The 15714-nt window shown below is 60.1% G+C and overlaps 2 protein-coding genes across 5 annotated transcripts; one reads left to right on the forward strand and one right to left on the reverse strand.

The window, feature by feature from the left end:
- Positions 1–84: 84 nt before the first annotated feature.
- Positions 85–4999, reverse strand: CREB3L3 (cAMP responsive element binding protein 3 like 3). 4 transcript variants are annotated; one of them, XM_082072072.1, is made up of 10 exons: positions 4873–4999; positions 3662–3786; positions 3271–3526; positions 2935–3050; positions 2475–2603; positions 1866–1972; positions 1693–1761; positions 1481–1565; positions 1146–1242; positions 85–1075 (listed from the first exon to the last, which is right to left on the reverse strand). In XM_082072072.1, the coding sequence occupies exons 1-10, from the start codon at positions 4886–4888 to the stop codon at positions 726–728; spliced, it is 1350 nt and encodes a 449-aa protein (XP_081928198.1). In that variant the 5' UTR covers positions 4889–4999; the 3' UTR covers positions 85–725. The 4 variants fall into 4 exon arrangements, with proteins under 4 accessions (XP_081928198.1, XP_081928197.1, XP_081928200.1 ...); XM_082072071.1 differs by having other exon boundaries at positions 2475–2606; XM_082072073.1 differs by having other exon boundaries at positions 750–1075; positions 1146–1198; positions 2475–2606.
- Positions 5000–6073: 1074 nt separating this feature from the next.
- On the forward strand, positions 6074–14943 carry MAP2K2 (mitogen-activated protein kinase kinase 2). The gene is made up of 11 exons (XM_082071860.1): positions 6074–6224; positions 7403–7613; positions 8367–8513; positions 9011–9088; positions 9348–9399; positions 9493–9617; positions 10805–11018; positions 12073–12137; positions 12922–12983; positions 13579–13624; positions 14500–14943. Exons 1-11 carry the CDS (start codon positions 6139–6141, stop codon positions 14608–14610), a joined length of 1197 nt encoding a protein of 398 aa, XP_081927986.1. The 5' UTR covers positions 6074–6138; the 3' UTR covers positions 14611–14943.
- Positions 14944–15714: the final 771 nt, after the last annotated feature.

Consider the following 15714-nt stretch of genomic DNA (forward strand, 5'->3'; position numbering starts at 1 on the left):
GTTTTGAAACGTCCTGAGCACCCGATTCTTTCTCTATGAGGAGATGGTTGTGGGTCCTGCAGGCCCCGAGGGGCAGAGGGATGTGGGGGTGACAAAAGGGACAGTTGATGCCATCTCCGATGGCACTGAGGTTGGGATGAGCCGCTCAGATCTCCCAGGATTGCTGGTCCCCTGTGTGCTGGTGGCCTGGGGGACATCGCTGGTGGCCTGGGGACATCGCTGTGGCCTGGGGACATCGCTGTGGGACGGTGCCCCAGTCCCTCCGCCCTCCCCGCTGTTCCCAGGGCTGGGTCTGGCCCCGTGTCCCTCACAGCTGTGCTCGGGGTGTCCCTGGTCCTTGACACCCTGTGGATGTTACAGTAAAGCAGGTGGATTTTTTTCCAAAATACCTTTTATTTAGAGATTAAAGCTTAAAAAAAAATAAACCAAACAACACAACAACAACAACAAAAGAACAAAACCAACCAGTTGCAACATCCAAACAGCACAGGGCCCCTCCGGTCCCTTTGTCCCCGTCCTGAGTGGCCCCGTGTCCCTTCCACAACTGCTGCACCTGGGGGCAGGAGCAGCCCATTCCCTCCCAGTAAGGCCAGTGGGAACTGGTCTCTTCTCCCCAGTTCACAGACAGAAGCAAAGCCAAGCGGGTCCAGCACCTGGGGGCAGATCCCGGAGGGGCCGAGGTGCTGAGCCAGCCCATCGCGTCCCCCGTGGTCCCTGGTGGCTGCTTAAAGCTCCTCCACTGGCTCCGGTGCTGTGGGGCGGCCGTGGCCCCTGTCGGGCCACTCCAGCGAGCCCAGGCCGTGGTGCAGCTCAGCGCCGTCCTCAGACACGGGCTCGGCGCGCCCCACGTCCCCCTGGCTCAGCCCCTCCAGAGCAAACAGCCGCGTGTTGTTACGGGGGGAGATTTTGTGGGGCCGTGGGGTGAACGCGCGGCCGCCGAGGGTTTCGTGCAGGGTTTCGGGGGCTTCTCCCGGGCGCTCTGGCCACAGTGGCTCTGCGGGCTTCTCGCCCCCGGCTTGGGGCTGTGTGTAAACCACGCGGGAAGCGGCCGCGTTGTGCAGGGACCTGGAGAAAACTGAGCGGGAAGGAGGGTGAGGACCCGCTGCGGCGCCCCGAGCTCCGCGTGGCCCCGGCGCAGCCCTCACCTCGCACGGGTCTGAAATCGCCGCCCGCCTCGGCCTTGCTGGGGGCGAAGGGGCTGATGGAGGGGAAGACGATGAGCGCGAAGGAGAGCAGCAGGACCTGGGGACAGAGCCAGGAGTGTGTCCATCCGCCCTGTGCAGGTGTCCTTGCCAGCACAGCCTCCATCCATCTACCCATCTCTTCCTCCCTCCAACCTCGGAGCATCACTCCCTCTGCCTTAGCACTTGTCCATCCTTCTGTCTGTCCTTCCACCCGCCCCCCCCAGCCCACCTGGGTGGGTCTGAGTGTCCCTCCCTCCAAGCAGGGAGGCCATGGGGGGATTGGGGGCTCCACACACCATGATGCAGGTTCCCGTCTGCGCTGCCTTGTTGCTCGACTGTACCACAAGGGCCTGGAGCTTCTTCAGCTGCTCCAGGAGGGACCTGGGGACAGGGAGAGCCCATTAGCACCTCTGAGCCCCTCCTGTCCCCCAGCAGGTCTGCCCAGGGGAGGGGGGACAGTCCCAGCCCCATCCTACCCCCTCTTTGTCACCATCCCAGGAACACCTACGAGTTCTGCTTCTCCAGGTGTAGGACTTTCCTCTGCAGCTCCTCGTTCTGGGCCGTGCATGCCGACATCCTGGGGGACAGGGGGACAAGGTCAGCAGGGGACAGCTGGGGGGCTGCTGGGACCAGCGTGCCCACCACAGCCGGACAGGTGTCCCCAGGGTGGCCGGGCTGTACCGGCTCTCCAGCCCGTCGATGTATTCCTTCTTCTTCTTGCGGCTCTCCTGAGCCGACTGCTTGTTCCTGATCTTCCGCCGGATCTTCTTCAGCACCCGCTCCTCGTACTGGGGGAGATCAGAGAACCACAGAATCATTTGGGTTCGAAAAGACCCCCAAGATCATCCCATCCAACCCACCCCTGTCCCTGCCCCATGTCCCGAGAACCTCATGTCCGTCTGTCCAGCCCTCCAGGGATGGTGACTCCAGCACTGCCCTGGGCAGCCTGTTCCAATGCCCCACAGCCCTTTGGGGAAGAAATTGTTCCCCACATCCAACCTCAACCTCCCCTGGTGCAACTTGAGGCCGTTTCCTCTGCTCCTGGCGCTTGTTCCTGGGGAGCAGAGCCCGACTCCCCCTGGCTCCAAGCTCCTTTCAGGCAGTTCAGAGATCAGAAGGTCTCCCCTCAGCTCCTGTTCTCCAGCTGAACCCCCAGGTCCCTCAGCCGCTCCCATCACACTTGTGCTCCAGCCCCTCACCAGCTCCGTTGATGGGGTGGGGGTCAGGGCTGGGACCCCCCACTCTGCACCCAGGATGTGGGGAGCCCTTCCCGGGCGCAGTGGGACCCACCTTGGTGAGGGGCAGCTGGGTGGGCAGGGACACCCCCTCCTTGGCCAGCAGCTTCTTCTCGTCCTCGGTCAGTACCAGCTCCTGGAACTGGCCCTGGCTCTGCCTCAGCAGCGAGCCGGGCGCCTGCGGCTGCTGGGGGCCGGGTAACAGTCACCCCCTGACCCCAGGGACCGCGGTGGGGATGAGAATGGGACCATGGGCCAGGAAGGGACAGGGATGGAATCACGGTGTGGGAAACGGGACAAGTGCAGGGACAGGGAAAGGATCATGGTCCTGGAAGGGAAAAGGCTGGGGACAAGGAGGGATGGGGACGCAGGGACAGGGAGAGGATCATGGTCCAGGAAGGGAAAAGGCTGGGGACAAGGAGGGATGGGGACGCAGGGACAGGGAAAGGATCACGGTCCAGGAAGGGAAAAGGCTGGGGACAAGGAGGGATGGGGACACAGGGACAGGGACTCACGGCGTCGGAGCTGCCCGAGAGCAGCAGGTCCTTGACGGTGAGGGCGCAGGCGGCGGGCGGGGGCGCTGCGGGCAGGTCCTGGCTCTCCTCCAGGAAGAAGCCGGGGTGCCACATGTCTGGGCGAGGGACGGCAGAGGCTGTCAGCAGCCTGTGTCCCCTGGGTGTCCCCAGGGCAGGACCCGCACACCCCAGTCCCCCAGAGCTCTCCAGGTCCAGCCCCTCCAGCTCCCCCAATTTCCTCACTACCCCCAGGACACCCCAGCTCCCCCAACCCGCTCAGGTCCCCAATGTCCCCACTCCCCCTGGTTCTTTCCCCAGTCTCCCCACGTGGCTCACCCAAATCAATGGAGACATCGGGGTGCGGGGCCCCAGTCCCCCCCGGGATGGGCAGAGCGCGGCAGGGGGTGCTGTAGGGGTACAGGGGGTCCCTGGGACACCCCTCGCAGCAGCGGGGGGGGCTGTCGAGCTGGTCGGACGGGGGGTCCTCAGACACCCCGCTGTCGCTGGTGGCCGGGGACCAGCTGGGCGAGCCTGACGCTGAGTCCCCAGAGCCCAGGACGGAGCTGAGGAAGTCGTCGCCATCCTGGCCATGCTGCGGGGACACGGGCGCCTGTCACCGTGGGGTGTCCATCACCCGGGTGCCCACCGGAGCTGCGGGCGTGGGGACGGGGTGTCCTGCCGGAGCAGGGGGAGGTGGGGATGGGACCCCCGCTCCCGAGGGACTCACCCCGTCCCCGTGCCAGGCGCCCGGCGCTGTCCCCAGCTCCACACCACGGAGGATCCCGTCCTGGCGGTCAAACAGCAGGTCCAGCAGGTCCAGGCTGTCCAGGCCGCTCACGCCGGTGGCCATGGCTGCGAGGTGACAAAGGCAGGTCCCCAACCCTGTGATCAGCCCCCAGCCTGTCCCCAGGGACACCCCGAACGGCCAGCGGGAGCGTGTTCGGGGCTGTGGGGGGTGAATCCACACGCCCGTGAGCGCGCGTGCAGGGCTGGGCACACACGTGTGCAGGGATGTGTGTGTGTGCAACCCCAGGACCACGCGGTGTGCGAACATGTGGGCACAGCTGGCACAGCCCCACGCAGGAGGGAGAGCATGTGTAGAGTCCCCACTGCCTCTTTCCAGCTGCTGAAACTCCTAAATCCTCTATTTTTTCCCCCAAGAGAACCGCACAGCTCCAGGCTCCCTCCAGCCCCCTCCAGCCCCACCTCCTGCCCCCCAAGCGCCGGGGCAGGATGCGCGCCCAGAGCCGGGGCAGCTCCTCCGTCCAGCCCTGTCCCTGCATGTGGTCGCGCCGGAAGGCTGGGTTAATCATTTTGGGTGGTGAGTGGAGGGGGAGGAGACGGCTGCCACCCAGCCCTGAGGAGGGGACACGGCCCCGGGGAGGGGACACAGCCCCGCGCAGCCACTGCCACCTCGGGCACCGCTCCAGACCCCGGACTCCAAGGAAACCAACAGACCAACCAGCCAACTGACAACCCAACTAACCAACCAGTTGACCAACCAACCAACCAACCGTTTGACCAGCCATGTCAATGAACCGATCAAGAAACAGACCAAGTGGTCAACGCTGTTGGCCAACTGACCAAATAACCAACCCACTGACCAACTGACCAGTCAACTGTCTGATTGATCAATCACCCAACCCATCAACCAACCACCCAACCCATCACCCAACCCATCAACCAACCACCCAACCCATCACCCAACCCATCAACCAACCACCCAACCGTCCTTCCCAACCTACGAAGCCCTGACTCAAGTGTCCTCCAAGCCATATTTGGGGACATTTGTCATTACCATGACATTTAGCTGGTCAACCCAGCCAAGAGGCTTTATTGTGCCTTGTCCTTCACCCTCAGTCCTGCCGGTGAGGTCTGATGGCCCTGGGGGCCCATTGGGTAGGGTCACCCGGTTGAGCACCAGCAGCCAGGACGTACCTGTGTGAGATCCCATTCCCAACGATCCCTCCCGTCGCCTCAACCCCCTTGGTGCGCAGGGTGGCCGCCGAATCCGTCCCCCACCTCCGCTTCCTGCTTCGTGGCGCCCCGACCCGAGTGGCAAAGTTTAAACTCCAACCGCACAGAAATAACGTCCCCGATTGCAAAACCTCCCAGCCCTGATTGGGGACGGCGCTGGGCAATGGCAGGGCCACCCCAGGGCCGGACCCGCTGCTCCCCGTAACTCATTAGCCAGATGTTTTCACCCTCCTGCGCAGAGCGGGGCAGGAGGGGCCGGGAGCTGGCGAGCGAAGTCCGAACGCTCTGATTGCCCGTGAACTTTCACCCATTTTTGAGGACATTTTCCCTTTTTTTTTTAACGTATTGGCATTAATCACATTTTATAGGCGTTGAGAACATCTGGACAAGATGTTGACTTGGATTCTACCACTTCTGGCTCCACCACAAAAAGCCTTGGCTCCCTCAGACCCCTGGGTTCTGCTGCCTCCGTGCCTCAGTTTCCCCCGTGGCTACCTGGGCGCTGAACACACTACGGTCTGTTGGCCACCGTGGGTGTCAGCCCAAAGCCTGTCCCGTCACCCCCTCCCCGCTGCCCGTTGCGGGGAGGGGACGGGTGAGTAAGGCGCCGTGTGACTGGGGACAAGGCCGCGGGCGTTATCGGCCGCTCGACGCCCTCTGCCCGGGCAGCAGCCGCGGTGCCCGCGCTGCCGGGCCGCTCCCCGCTTTATGGCCCCGCGGCGGGGACGCGAACCCGCGACCCGAGCAAAGGGCGCCCGCCCGACGCCGCGATCCTCGGGCTGCAATCGCTGCTTATTGCCCGGCTTCGTCAGGGTGCTGAGCGTCGCCTGGGCCTCGGATCTGGGAGGGACGAGCAGGCAAAGGGCGGGGGGGCTCATGCTAATGACTGTGTGGTTAATTAGTGACGAGGCAATTAGTGTTAATTACTGCTCGTTCACGCGCGCTGCCCCCCCTGCGCCCCATCTCTCGCCCCTCGGCCACGGCCGCCCCTCCCGCCTCAGCTAACTCTCGCGAGACCCACTCGGCCCCGCCCCATCTTCGGCCCCACCCCTTTTCAGCCTCCCCGCCCCTTTCTGGTCCCGCCCCCCCGCGCGCGTTCCCGCGCCATGCGGCCGCGCCCCTGATAGGCTCAGCGTGGTCACGCCCCTTCCGAGGCCCCGCCCCCGCGCGCCTCCGCGCCGCGCGGCCGCGCCCCCGCTCAGCCCGCAGGCGCGGCCCGGCCCGGCCATGCCGGCCAAGAGGAAGCCGGTGCTGCCGGCCCTCAACATCGCCCCCAGCGCCGCCGAGGGGCCCAGTCCCGACGGCTCCGCCGAGTGAGTGCGCACCGGGCCTGGGGGGGGCGGGACAGGGCGGGCACCGGCGCTGGGGAGGCCGGGATGGGCCGGGCACCGGGCCTGAGGGTCCAGGGCAGGCATGGGGGTTCCCGGACAGGACGGGCGTCGGGTCTGGGGAGCCTGGGGGCGCTGGGACGGGGCGCTGGGACGGGGCGGGCACCGGGCTTGGGGAGGCTGGGGCGGCCTGGGCAGGACGGGCGTGGGGCCAGGGCAGGCCGGGGGGGGCTGGGATGAGCCAGACAGCCGGTGTGGGGAGGGTGGGATAGGCCGGACTGGATGGACCCAACCTGGGGTGTCTGTGGAACCAGAGCTGGGGGGGCAGGCTGAGGGTCAGAGGGGATGGGTCGGGGGGGGAGGCTGATCCCCGGCTTTGCGGGGGTGGCAGAGAAGGCTGTGGGCTGTGGGGACCAGGCCTGGGCACACGGGCTGCGCCTGGGATGGGGACTCAGGTTTTGGGGGGGGATTTGGGGCCATAATCAGGGCTCAGTGAGCAGGATGTGTGGGGTGAAGGGTGGTAGAGAGGAGGCAAGGGCAGTGCTGGGGGGAGGCAGAGTATTGCAGGGGGGTGAGACCCTCCCGAACCATCGCCCGAAATGTTGGGAGTGAGATAAGGGGTGGGCAGCAAACGGGACAGAGCAGCTGGAGCCCGCGCGGGGCCGGGAGCTCGGCAGCAGGTGCTGGGGGAGCACAGACACCCCTTTGTGCTGGGGTTTGGGGGGTGTAACGGAGCAGGGGTTGCTGGACACCCTGGCAACCCCTTCTCGTGTTTCGCCGTGAAACCCAAGCTTGACTTTCCACGCCGGGAGAGGGAGAGGAGCCGATGCTGCCGCTCCCTGCGCTGCCTCTTTAAGGGCCGAAGGACTTTCCCTCCTCCTTGGCTTTCCCAAAACAGCTGACTGCAGGGAAGCTGCTCTCCAGAGGAGATGTGCGTGTTGGGCAGATACTGCACCATGGGTCTCGCTGTCCATGTGGCCCTGTTGGCACCAGAGCTGAGCCCGGCCCAACTCCAGAGCTCTGCTTTAGTCTCGCTGCTATAGCCGGGGCTCAGTGTGCGTCAGACAACAGTTTTTGGTTATTTCCCTAAAAAAAAAAAAAAGCTGTTTTTCTCTGGTGCTGCATCACAGCCTCCTGACCAGCTCCCCTGTCCCCTTCTCCAGGGCAAACCTGGTGGACCTTCAGAAGAAGCTGGAGGAGCTGGAGCTGGACGAGCAGCAGAAGAAGCGCCTGGAAGCTTTCCTCACGCAGAAAGCCAAAGTGGGCGAGCTGAAGGACGACGACTTCGAGAGGATCTCCGAACTGGGGGCTGGCAATGGCGGCGTGGTCACCAAAGTGCAGCACAAACCCTCGGGGCTCATTATGGCGCGGAAGGTAATTGGGGACAGGCTGGGGCGTCTGGCGCTTTCCCCGGCGCTGATGGAGCCGCTGTGGGTCAGGATCTCCCTGCACCGACCCGTCTGCGCCCTGACCGGCTCATCGGGGCCGGGACTGTGGTCCCAGCTGCCCCAGTTTTGTTTTACATGGAGCTTCTGCTTCACCTCCCAGTCCTGCCCTGGCAGAGGCTGCGCTCTCTGCAACACGTCCCCGGGGTTTGAAGCACCTTGTGTGAAAATATAAGCGTATAATTTATTTTCCGGTGAAGCTGATGTGTCCTAGAGCTCACAGTGATGGTGGCTCTTTTTTGTGACCTGCCATTGTATTTTCTAGCCTTTGGTTTCCCTCCCCGCAGCTGTGTTAACTGGCTCTACGTAGAGCCCAAGGAATAAAGCGATGCTGCTTGGCGTGCGTAACTTTCATGGGGTTTTTTCTCTTTCTGTGGTTTCCTTGACACCGGAGCACCTCTTCTTACCACACGTACAGAGCTTGTGAAAACGTTCCCGTCTGCTGAGTCAGATCTGCATCAAACTTCTCGCTCGTCTTTCCGCTCTGTATCCTGCGCCATCTCCTCGTATTGCACGGCCGGCGGTTGCTTCAGTCACTAACGGCCTGCGCAGGGCTCTGCCTTTCCCTTTTCCTTCTGAATTAGTCTGGAAATGGTAGAAAGTCTGCACCAAAGCCAAGTTTTCATTGAAGATTTTGTTCCGGCACTCGCGCAGTTCTCATCGCTTTTTTCTTTCTTGGCAGCTGATTCATTTAGAAATCAAACCGGCCATCAGGAATCAGATTATCCGGGAGCTGCAGGTGCTGCACGAATGTAATTCGCCGTATATCGTGGGTTTCTACGGAGCCTTCTACAGCGACGGGGAGATCTCCATCTGCATGGAGCACATGGTGAGTCCCCGTTCCTGCTTTGCAAACCGCTGCTCCCTGGGCCGTTGTGAATTCCGAATCGCATCCCCCTGAGACTTGAAACAATGGGATCGACGTTTTGGGACGTGGCAGCAGTTTGGGGGTTGGCCACACGGGAACGTTGTGAACCCGCCGCTCTGCAGAGCTCGTGAAGCACCGTGTGTGTTTTCCGTTGTCTCCAGCGCAGAACGGTGTTGGTGCTTCTCCTGATCGGTGCTGACACATCATCTTTGCGTTTACCGCTGGTGGGAAGGAAGCTGAGAACTGACAGCAAGGAGAACTGATAGAAGATAACATTAAAATAGCTTTTAGCGAGAAGCTTGAGCTCTGATCACCAGATATCTATCTTTTGGGGTTGTTTGCTGTATAAGGTTTTGTGCTCGACGCTGAGTTGTTGCAGTTGCATCTTTGTCCGGCCAACTGCTTGGTTTTCCAGCCAGGAATTGGCACATTGGTCACTTTACTGTTCTTTATTTTAGGATGGTGGCTCTTTGGATCAAGTGTTGAAAGAAGCCAAAAGAATTCCCGAGGAGATCCTGGGGAAAGTCAGTATCGCGGTGAGTTACGCTGGCTCCTCATCTTCCAGAAAGGATTTGCTGGGCACGGTTTGGGAATCACCTGGTGTTGCCTTGGGAAGTTTTGTTTCCTCGGATGCGCTTTCCTGTGGTTAGAGCCGGGGTCGCTGTGTGTGAACGGGGTGGGGAAGCACATCCAAACCGCTCTTGTAGCCCCGCTCCCTCGCTTTGCGCTCTCAGGTGTTGTCTCCTACGTGTTGTCTGCCCAGCTCTGCTCACCCTGGCTTTGCTTTCCTCCCAGGTTTTGCGAGGCCTGGCCTATCTGAGGGAGAAGCACCAAATCATGCACAGAGGTGAGAGGAGGAACCTAAAAATACCCACCGGCGGCACGGGAACCCTGGTGTTTTACCTTGAGTCACGTTTACGCTCTTCTCTCTTGCTGTTAGATGTGAAGCCTTCGAATATCCTGGTCAATTCTCGAGGAGAGATTAAGCTGTGCGATTTCGGGGTCAGCGGGCAGCTCATTGACTCCATGGCAAACTCTTTTGTGGGAACCCGGTCCTACATGTCTGTAAGTTCCTTTCAGCTTTTGCCTGAGGTTTTCTTACAATTTGGGTTCAACTCAGCTCTTAGAGAATCCAACAGCATCCAGTCCCTGTAAGATTTGCGCTGTGTTTCCATGCTAACCCAGGCTGCCCCGTTCCTGCTTCATGGATGAGCACATGGAAATGCAGAGATTTGTGGAGAAAGACATTTTGGATCCTACAAATACTTTCATATTTGATTTTGGCGAGTGTTTGCGGGTTCAAAACCGTCTTTTCTTCCCGTCCACAAAGCCGCGTGGATGGGACGCGGATGCCGATACAGGCGCCGCCTCTGCGGCTTTGACCGTGTGCTGGTGAGGTGGGGGCAGAGCCAGGCTGGTGCACCAGGGAACATTAATTTGGGAATTAATTAATAGGAAATTAAAGCAAAACTGGAGTCTGCCAGTGAGAGCGAATTGCAGGAAGAGCCGGTGGCGCCTCTCCTTTAAGTGAGAGTCGCCATGGAGTGCGGATAATCGAGCGACCGTGGGGATGGAATTACCGCCGGGCAGCGTGTGCGGTGGGTTCTTGGGGGGAAGCCCATCAGACAGCGCTTCTGCGCTCGGGTCTGAGCTGCTCCCGTATTTTGGGAATGGTTATTCAAGTCCAGTTATAGTTAGACAGCGGCTATTTAAAAATAAGATCTCCGTTGCGCAGCTGACTCGAAGCTGCCAGTATGGATGACTTGCATTGACTTATTTATTTTTGAGTTTTATTTGCCTTTAAATGGGTGGATTTTCTGCTCCTCAGATTCCTCTTGGGTATTAACCAAAGCGAGCAAGAAAGAAGAAACGTTAATAAATGGAGTTCATTAGATTTCAGCATATAGAGCGATACATTCCTGCTGGGTGCTCTGGACCCCTGAGTGTAAACAGCTGTAAATGCTGCTCAGCTATAGCTGTTGATTATAGAATAGAACCGTTTGGTTGGAAAAGAGCCTCAAGATCGAGTCCAACCATCCCCTTGGCAGCAGAGACGTGTACAAGCGCTTTCTGTTTGCACTCAATCTTTCTCGTGCATCCCCTTTGCACGCGATCCCTTTGGGACCGGTGCCTTTAGAACCGAGGTGGAGATGCCGTCAAGATATCGGGTTTAATTTCGGCGTGTGATATTTGTGCCTTTGCGTATCAATATCCCGCCTCAACGTCTGTTTTGTTGCGGTCTTTCCTTCCAGCCCGAGCGGTTGCAGGGCACCCACTACTCGGTGCAGTCGGACATCTGGAGCATGGGTCTGTCGTTAGTGGAGCTGTCTATCGGCAGGTACCCAATCCCCCCGCCAGACTCCAAGGAACTGGAAGCAATATTTGGCCGTCCTGTGGTGGACGGGGCGGAGGGAGAGTCTCACAGCGTGTCGCCGCGGGCCAGGCCCCCAGGACGCCCCGTCAGTGGTAGGGGCTGTGGGGTGCGCTGGAAACAACACCCAGACGTGGGGACAAGGGGGTCGGGGGGCGCTCGGTGTGGCTGGGGTCGCCAAAAGGCCGTTTCGGATGAGGTTGTGGCGGGGAGGTGAGTGTTCCCAGGGGTGCCGCACTCTGCAGAGCTGATGGAGATGATGCTCCAGCGGAATCCGCTTCACTGTGGAGATCTGCGGTTCCTGGTGAGCGCAGACGGAGCCTGGTCTTGCATGGGGAGGTGAGGAGATTAAACCAGGGGACATTCAGGCTGGACGTGAGGAAGAAATGGTTGGCCCTGAGGGTGGTGAGAGCCTGGCCCAGGTTGGCCAGAGAGGTGGTGGATGAACCATCCCTGGAGACATCCCAGGCCAGGCTGGACGGGTCTGAGCAACCTGAGCTGGTGAAGATGTCCCTGTCATGGCAGGGGTTGGACTAGATGAGCTTTGAAGGTCCCTGCAACCCAAACCCTTATGTGATTCTATGCCAACCAGGATCTATTAACATCTTGAAAAGCTCAGTTTATTCCCTTTAGACCACGCTGTGTCCCACGAGAAGGCTCCAAAGCTGCGGACAGTGCAGGCTGTCCGATGTGGACCAGGGGAGGGGACGCTGTCACAGCCCATGTTGCTCCTCAGACTCTTCCCCAGCTGCCACCACGTTCCTTCCAAGCCAGGGGCAGCTTTTTGGGAGCAGCTTTGCTGAGACGTCTCCTAGAAGGGCCAAACCAGCTCAGGGATTTGAAGGAGGCTCCGCTCGCGCCATTTGCTCGGAAGCAGAAGGCTCTGGAAGCGCCGCCAGGCTGCCCCAGCAGATGTTCTGCTTCTCTCCAAATGCTCCAAGCTAGGAAATAAATCTGGGCTCTAGTCGTGGCGATAGAAATCCAAAAGTTCAGAATGCATTTTGATTTTTCCCTTCGTTATTTTCTTTTCACCGTGAGTCGGTTCCCGAGCGAGTTGCCTCTGCCTTTTCTGTGCTTTCCACACAAAACGAAGCCCTTCGCTGTCCCTGAAACCTCTCACCAGTGTTTTCTGTTGTCTTGACCACGCAGGGCACGGGATGGACAGCCGGCCGGCCATGGCCATCTTCGAACTGCTGGATTACATAGTTAACGAGGTGGGTATTTACTGTCGGGCTTCCCTGGGGTCCCACAGCACCGTGTCCACTCTGCTGAGCCAGGGTGGGCTCCAAAACCTCGGCTTGAACAGCAGCTTTTCAATAGGGAGCCCCTGTGACATCCTTTCCTGCCCCCCCTGTTCCCTGCTTCCTTTTCCATCTTAATCACAAAGAGCATCCCTGGTTTTGCAATGAGACACTGCAGGGGGATGTTTGTGATGCCCTTTAAAGCAGCATCAGGGGAGCTCTTGGCTGTCAAATGACCTGCTCATGCAACCAGCCGTTTTAAATGTGTCCCTGCCTAGATCAGCAAAGCACAAGCTCTGTGCCGGTGCTGAGGTCGTGCGCGTTTTCTCAGGCGAAGCCCTCGGAATGGGGGTGACCTGTGCTAAAATCCCAGCCTGAAACGTCCATCCCGACTTTCATCCCACCAGCAAGCGGCAAGAGCCATTTCCCCTTTCAAGGTGATAGGACTTGACCCCGATTACCATTTCCAGATTGGTTTTGCGCTCCGTAGGCGTTGCCAGAGCTGGGCTTTGCAAGGCTGGATCCAGAACGGTGACGCTGCATTTTTGGTGTCCGGCTTTGGCGGCGACGCAGCGCGGGGTCCCCCCCGTTTGCTCCCAGGGTGAGAAGTGACAGAGGGAGCAGCTCCCGGCTTGGAAGGGGCAGCAGAGCAGGGGGCGGCTTTTCAGCAGCTCATTAAACCCTATAAGTGACACGCTGGTTCTTCGACCCATTCACACGCAGTCACGCAGACAACCCTTTCTCCTTCTCTCTGCAGCCGCCTCCCAAGCTGCCGAATGGAGTTTTCACGCAAGATTTCCAGGAGTTTGTAAATAAATGGTAAGGATTTGTGCTGGAGGCTTGAAGTGGGGGGGCTGCGTGTGCTCCCGGCAGCTCGTGGAACCCCAAATGTTGGGGGTACCGCAGCGTTCCCCGCGCTCCGTCCGTGATCTCCCGGCTGCAGCGCGATCCCGCGTCATGCTGGGAGCTCCTGCCTTGGAAAGGCTTGGAATAAAAGCGGTTTATTTGTGGTGATGCTTAACAGCGTCCCAGCAGCTTCTAAATAGGAGCCTGGCAGGGGGCGGTGGCGCAGATTGCTGGGGTGAGTCACCCCACAGCCCCGCGGCTGTTACACCATCAACTTCCAGACCTGGCGCGGTGGGGGGTCACCTGGAGATGGTGCCGCGGCTCCCATTAAATCACAGCGATTGCATGTTACAAAAATCGCCCACCGAGCGTTAGGTGCTTTGCGGTTCATCCGTGTGATGCCGGAGAGGTGGATCTCGAGCCGGGCTGCTGGAGACGGTGCTTTCGGAGCCGTTTCCATGCTCCAGGCTCCGAGTGGCTTTTGGTGAAGCTGCAGAGCTCTCCAGCCAGATAACTGGTTTCCCACAAGAGACGTCTCAGCCTTGGTTTTGCTCTCTTCTCATTTCAGCTTAATTAAAAACCCAGCAGAACGGGCAGATCTGAAGATGCTGATGGTGAGTGGGGAGAGCAATTTTCTTCCTACGGTGGGGTGGCACCAGATCTGCAAACTTCTGCCCTGTCCCGCTGTGCCTCTCTTGCTCAAAAGGCTGGAAACTCCCAGGCTGAGCTTAAGATGAGCCAAATCAAGCCTGGGAGAGGGAGTGACTCACGCACCTTTGATTCAAAGGCAGTGATGGTATCTGGCCCATGAGAGCCCGGGATGGGAACCACCCGCTTGGTCTGTGACTGCAGAGGCGCCCGGGACCTCCCGAGCTGGGCAGAATATGAATATATGGGCTGAATATGACCCGGCAAAACGTGTTCAGAGCCCAGAAACCCAACCGTGTCCTGGGCTGCATCCAAACCAGAAGGTCGAGGGAGGGATTCTGCCCCTTTGCTCTGGTTGAAGGGACCTTCCCAGCTCCCCAGTGCCCCCCCTGCCATGACAGGGACATCTTCACCAGCTCAGGTTGCTCAGACCCCGTCCAGCCTGGCCTGGGATGTCTCAGGGATGGTTCATCCACCACCTCTCTGGCCAACCTGGGCCAGGCTCTCACCACCCTCAGGGCCAACAATTCCTTCCTCACGTCCCACCTGAATCCCCCTCCTTTAGTTTAAAACCATCACCCCTTGTCCTATCACAACAGGCCCTGATAAAAACTCCGTCCCCATCTTATCAACCCCTTTTAAGTCCAGAACGGCGGCAATAAGGTCTCCACAGATCTTCCTTGCTCCTGTGTGTTGATTACAGGGATTAAAATTCCAGACACAGGGTTGCAAGGAACAATATTTCCTTAAAATCTGCTTTCACCGCCGGGGAGCAGCCGCCGTTTTGGGCGCCGGGGAGCGGGCGGCGCTGCTCCTGACCCCGTTTTCCCCTGTGTTTCAGAGTCACACCTTCATCAAGCGCTCGGAAGTGGAGGAAGTGGATTTCGCCGGCTGGCTGTGCAGAACGCTGCGGTTGAACCAGCCCAGCACGCCCACCCGCGCTGCCGTGTGAGCCCGGCGACCGCCTGGTGTCAGTACATCTGCCTCTGTCACCATTTCCGATCCCCGCACATGACAGAACTGTCCCCCTTCCTCCCCACGGCCCCTCCTCGCGTCCCAGCGCCAAAGCACCGGCCCCTCGGAAACGTCTTTATCGGCCGACCCCCCCCTGCCCAGAGCGGGGTTGGTTTTATTTTGGTGGGGGGGGTGTTCCAGGCCTCTCTGCTCCAGCCCCGGAGCTCCCGACACTGGGGAAATGTGGTGCTGCTTATGTTAATTTTTCTCTTGTTTGTTTTTGTTTTGGAAACGTGTTCACTTGGGTTAAAAAGAAAAGACAAGAAAATGACTGCGTGTGTGTGCACACTCGTGTGGCGGGGACGGGCACGGCAGATGTGTCACCTCGTCCCTGGTTTCCACATGAGAAATGAGGGGCCCCTGCCCATGGTGACCCAAAATGGTGTCACCGGCGGCCGGGGACGCGTTGGGTGCCCCGCTGGTGCGGGCGGGGGTCTGCGGGGTGATTTGTGGCTGAGTTGAACAGCGAGCGAGCTCCAGGCCCCTTTGCGGGTGGAGAAGGGAACGGTGTTTTCTTTGCGTTCTCCTCGAGCGGTTGTTTGAACGCCTGTTCCCCCCCCCGGTGGGCGGTTGTGAGGGGTCTGGGTCTGTGGGGCGCAGGCCAAGCGCTCAGGGAGCGGGTGGGAGCTGCGGGGGGGTCCTCGAGTGGGTCCCCGAGACTGTGGGTCCCCAAGCGGGACCGGGGATCCGTGGCTGCACCTTTGGGTGCCGAGGTGAGGGCAGAACATGAGTTTGTGCTTCCCCAGGCCCCTCTGGTGCTGAGGGGCGACAACCATGGCCCACGAGTGGGGTCCCTGTCCTGTCCCCACCATCTCCTGGGGACGGGGAAGGGTGACACCCCCCAGGCTCAGGGTTCTCCCTTTCGCCAACCCACGCGTGTCTGTGGTCCCTGTGGGAGGCCCCGCTCCCCTCGCTGGGACCTGGGGGGGGTGAACCCACCCAGCGACACCCACATTGTCCCTCCCTGTCCCATCCCCTCCTTGCAGACCCTGTTATCACCTCATTGTCCACCACTGGGGCGTATTTTGGGGTGACTCTCTCC

Source organism: Streptopelia decaocto (genome assembly GCF_964273445.1).
Source record: "Streptopelia decaocto genome assembly, chromosome: 24".
In the NCBI taxonomy this organism is placed as follows: Eukaryota; Metazoa; Chordata; class Aves; order Columbiformes; family Columbidae; genus Streptopelia; species Streptopelia decaocto.

Coding starts and splice junctions, on each gene's coding strand:
- CREB3L3 (XM_082072071.1), bottom strand. Junction 3,527..3,661: donor GCGCCTGGCACGGGGACGGG/GTGAGTCCCTCG, acceptor GTGTCCCCGCAG/CATGGCCAGGATGGCGACGA. Junction 1,973..2,474: donor CCCAGCTGCCCCTCACCAAG/GTGGGTCCCACT, acceptor GATCTCCCCCAG/TACGAGGAGCGGGTGCTGAA.
- MAP2K2 (XM_082071860.1), top strand. CDS start 6,139: ATGCCGGCCAAGAGGAAGCCGGTGCTGCCGGCCCTCAACATCGCCCCC. Junction 11,019..12,072: donor CCCAGGACGCCCCGTCAGTG/GTAGGGGCTGTG, acceptor TTGACCACGCAG/GGCACGGGATGGACAGCCGG. Junction 12,138..12,921: donor TGGATTACATAGTTAACGAG/GTGGGTATTTAC, acceptor TTCTCTCTGCAG/CCGCCTCCCAAGCTGCCGAA.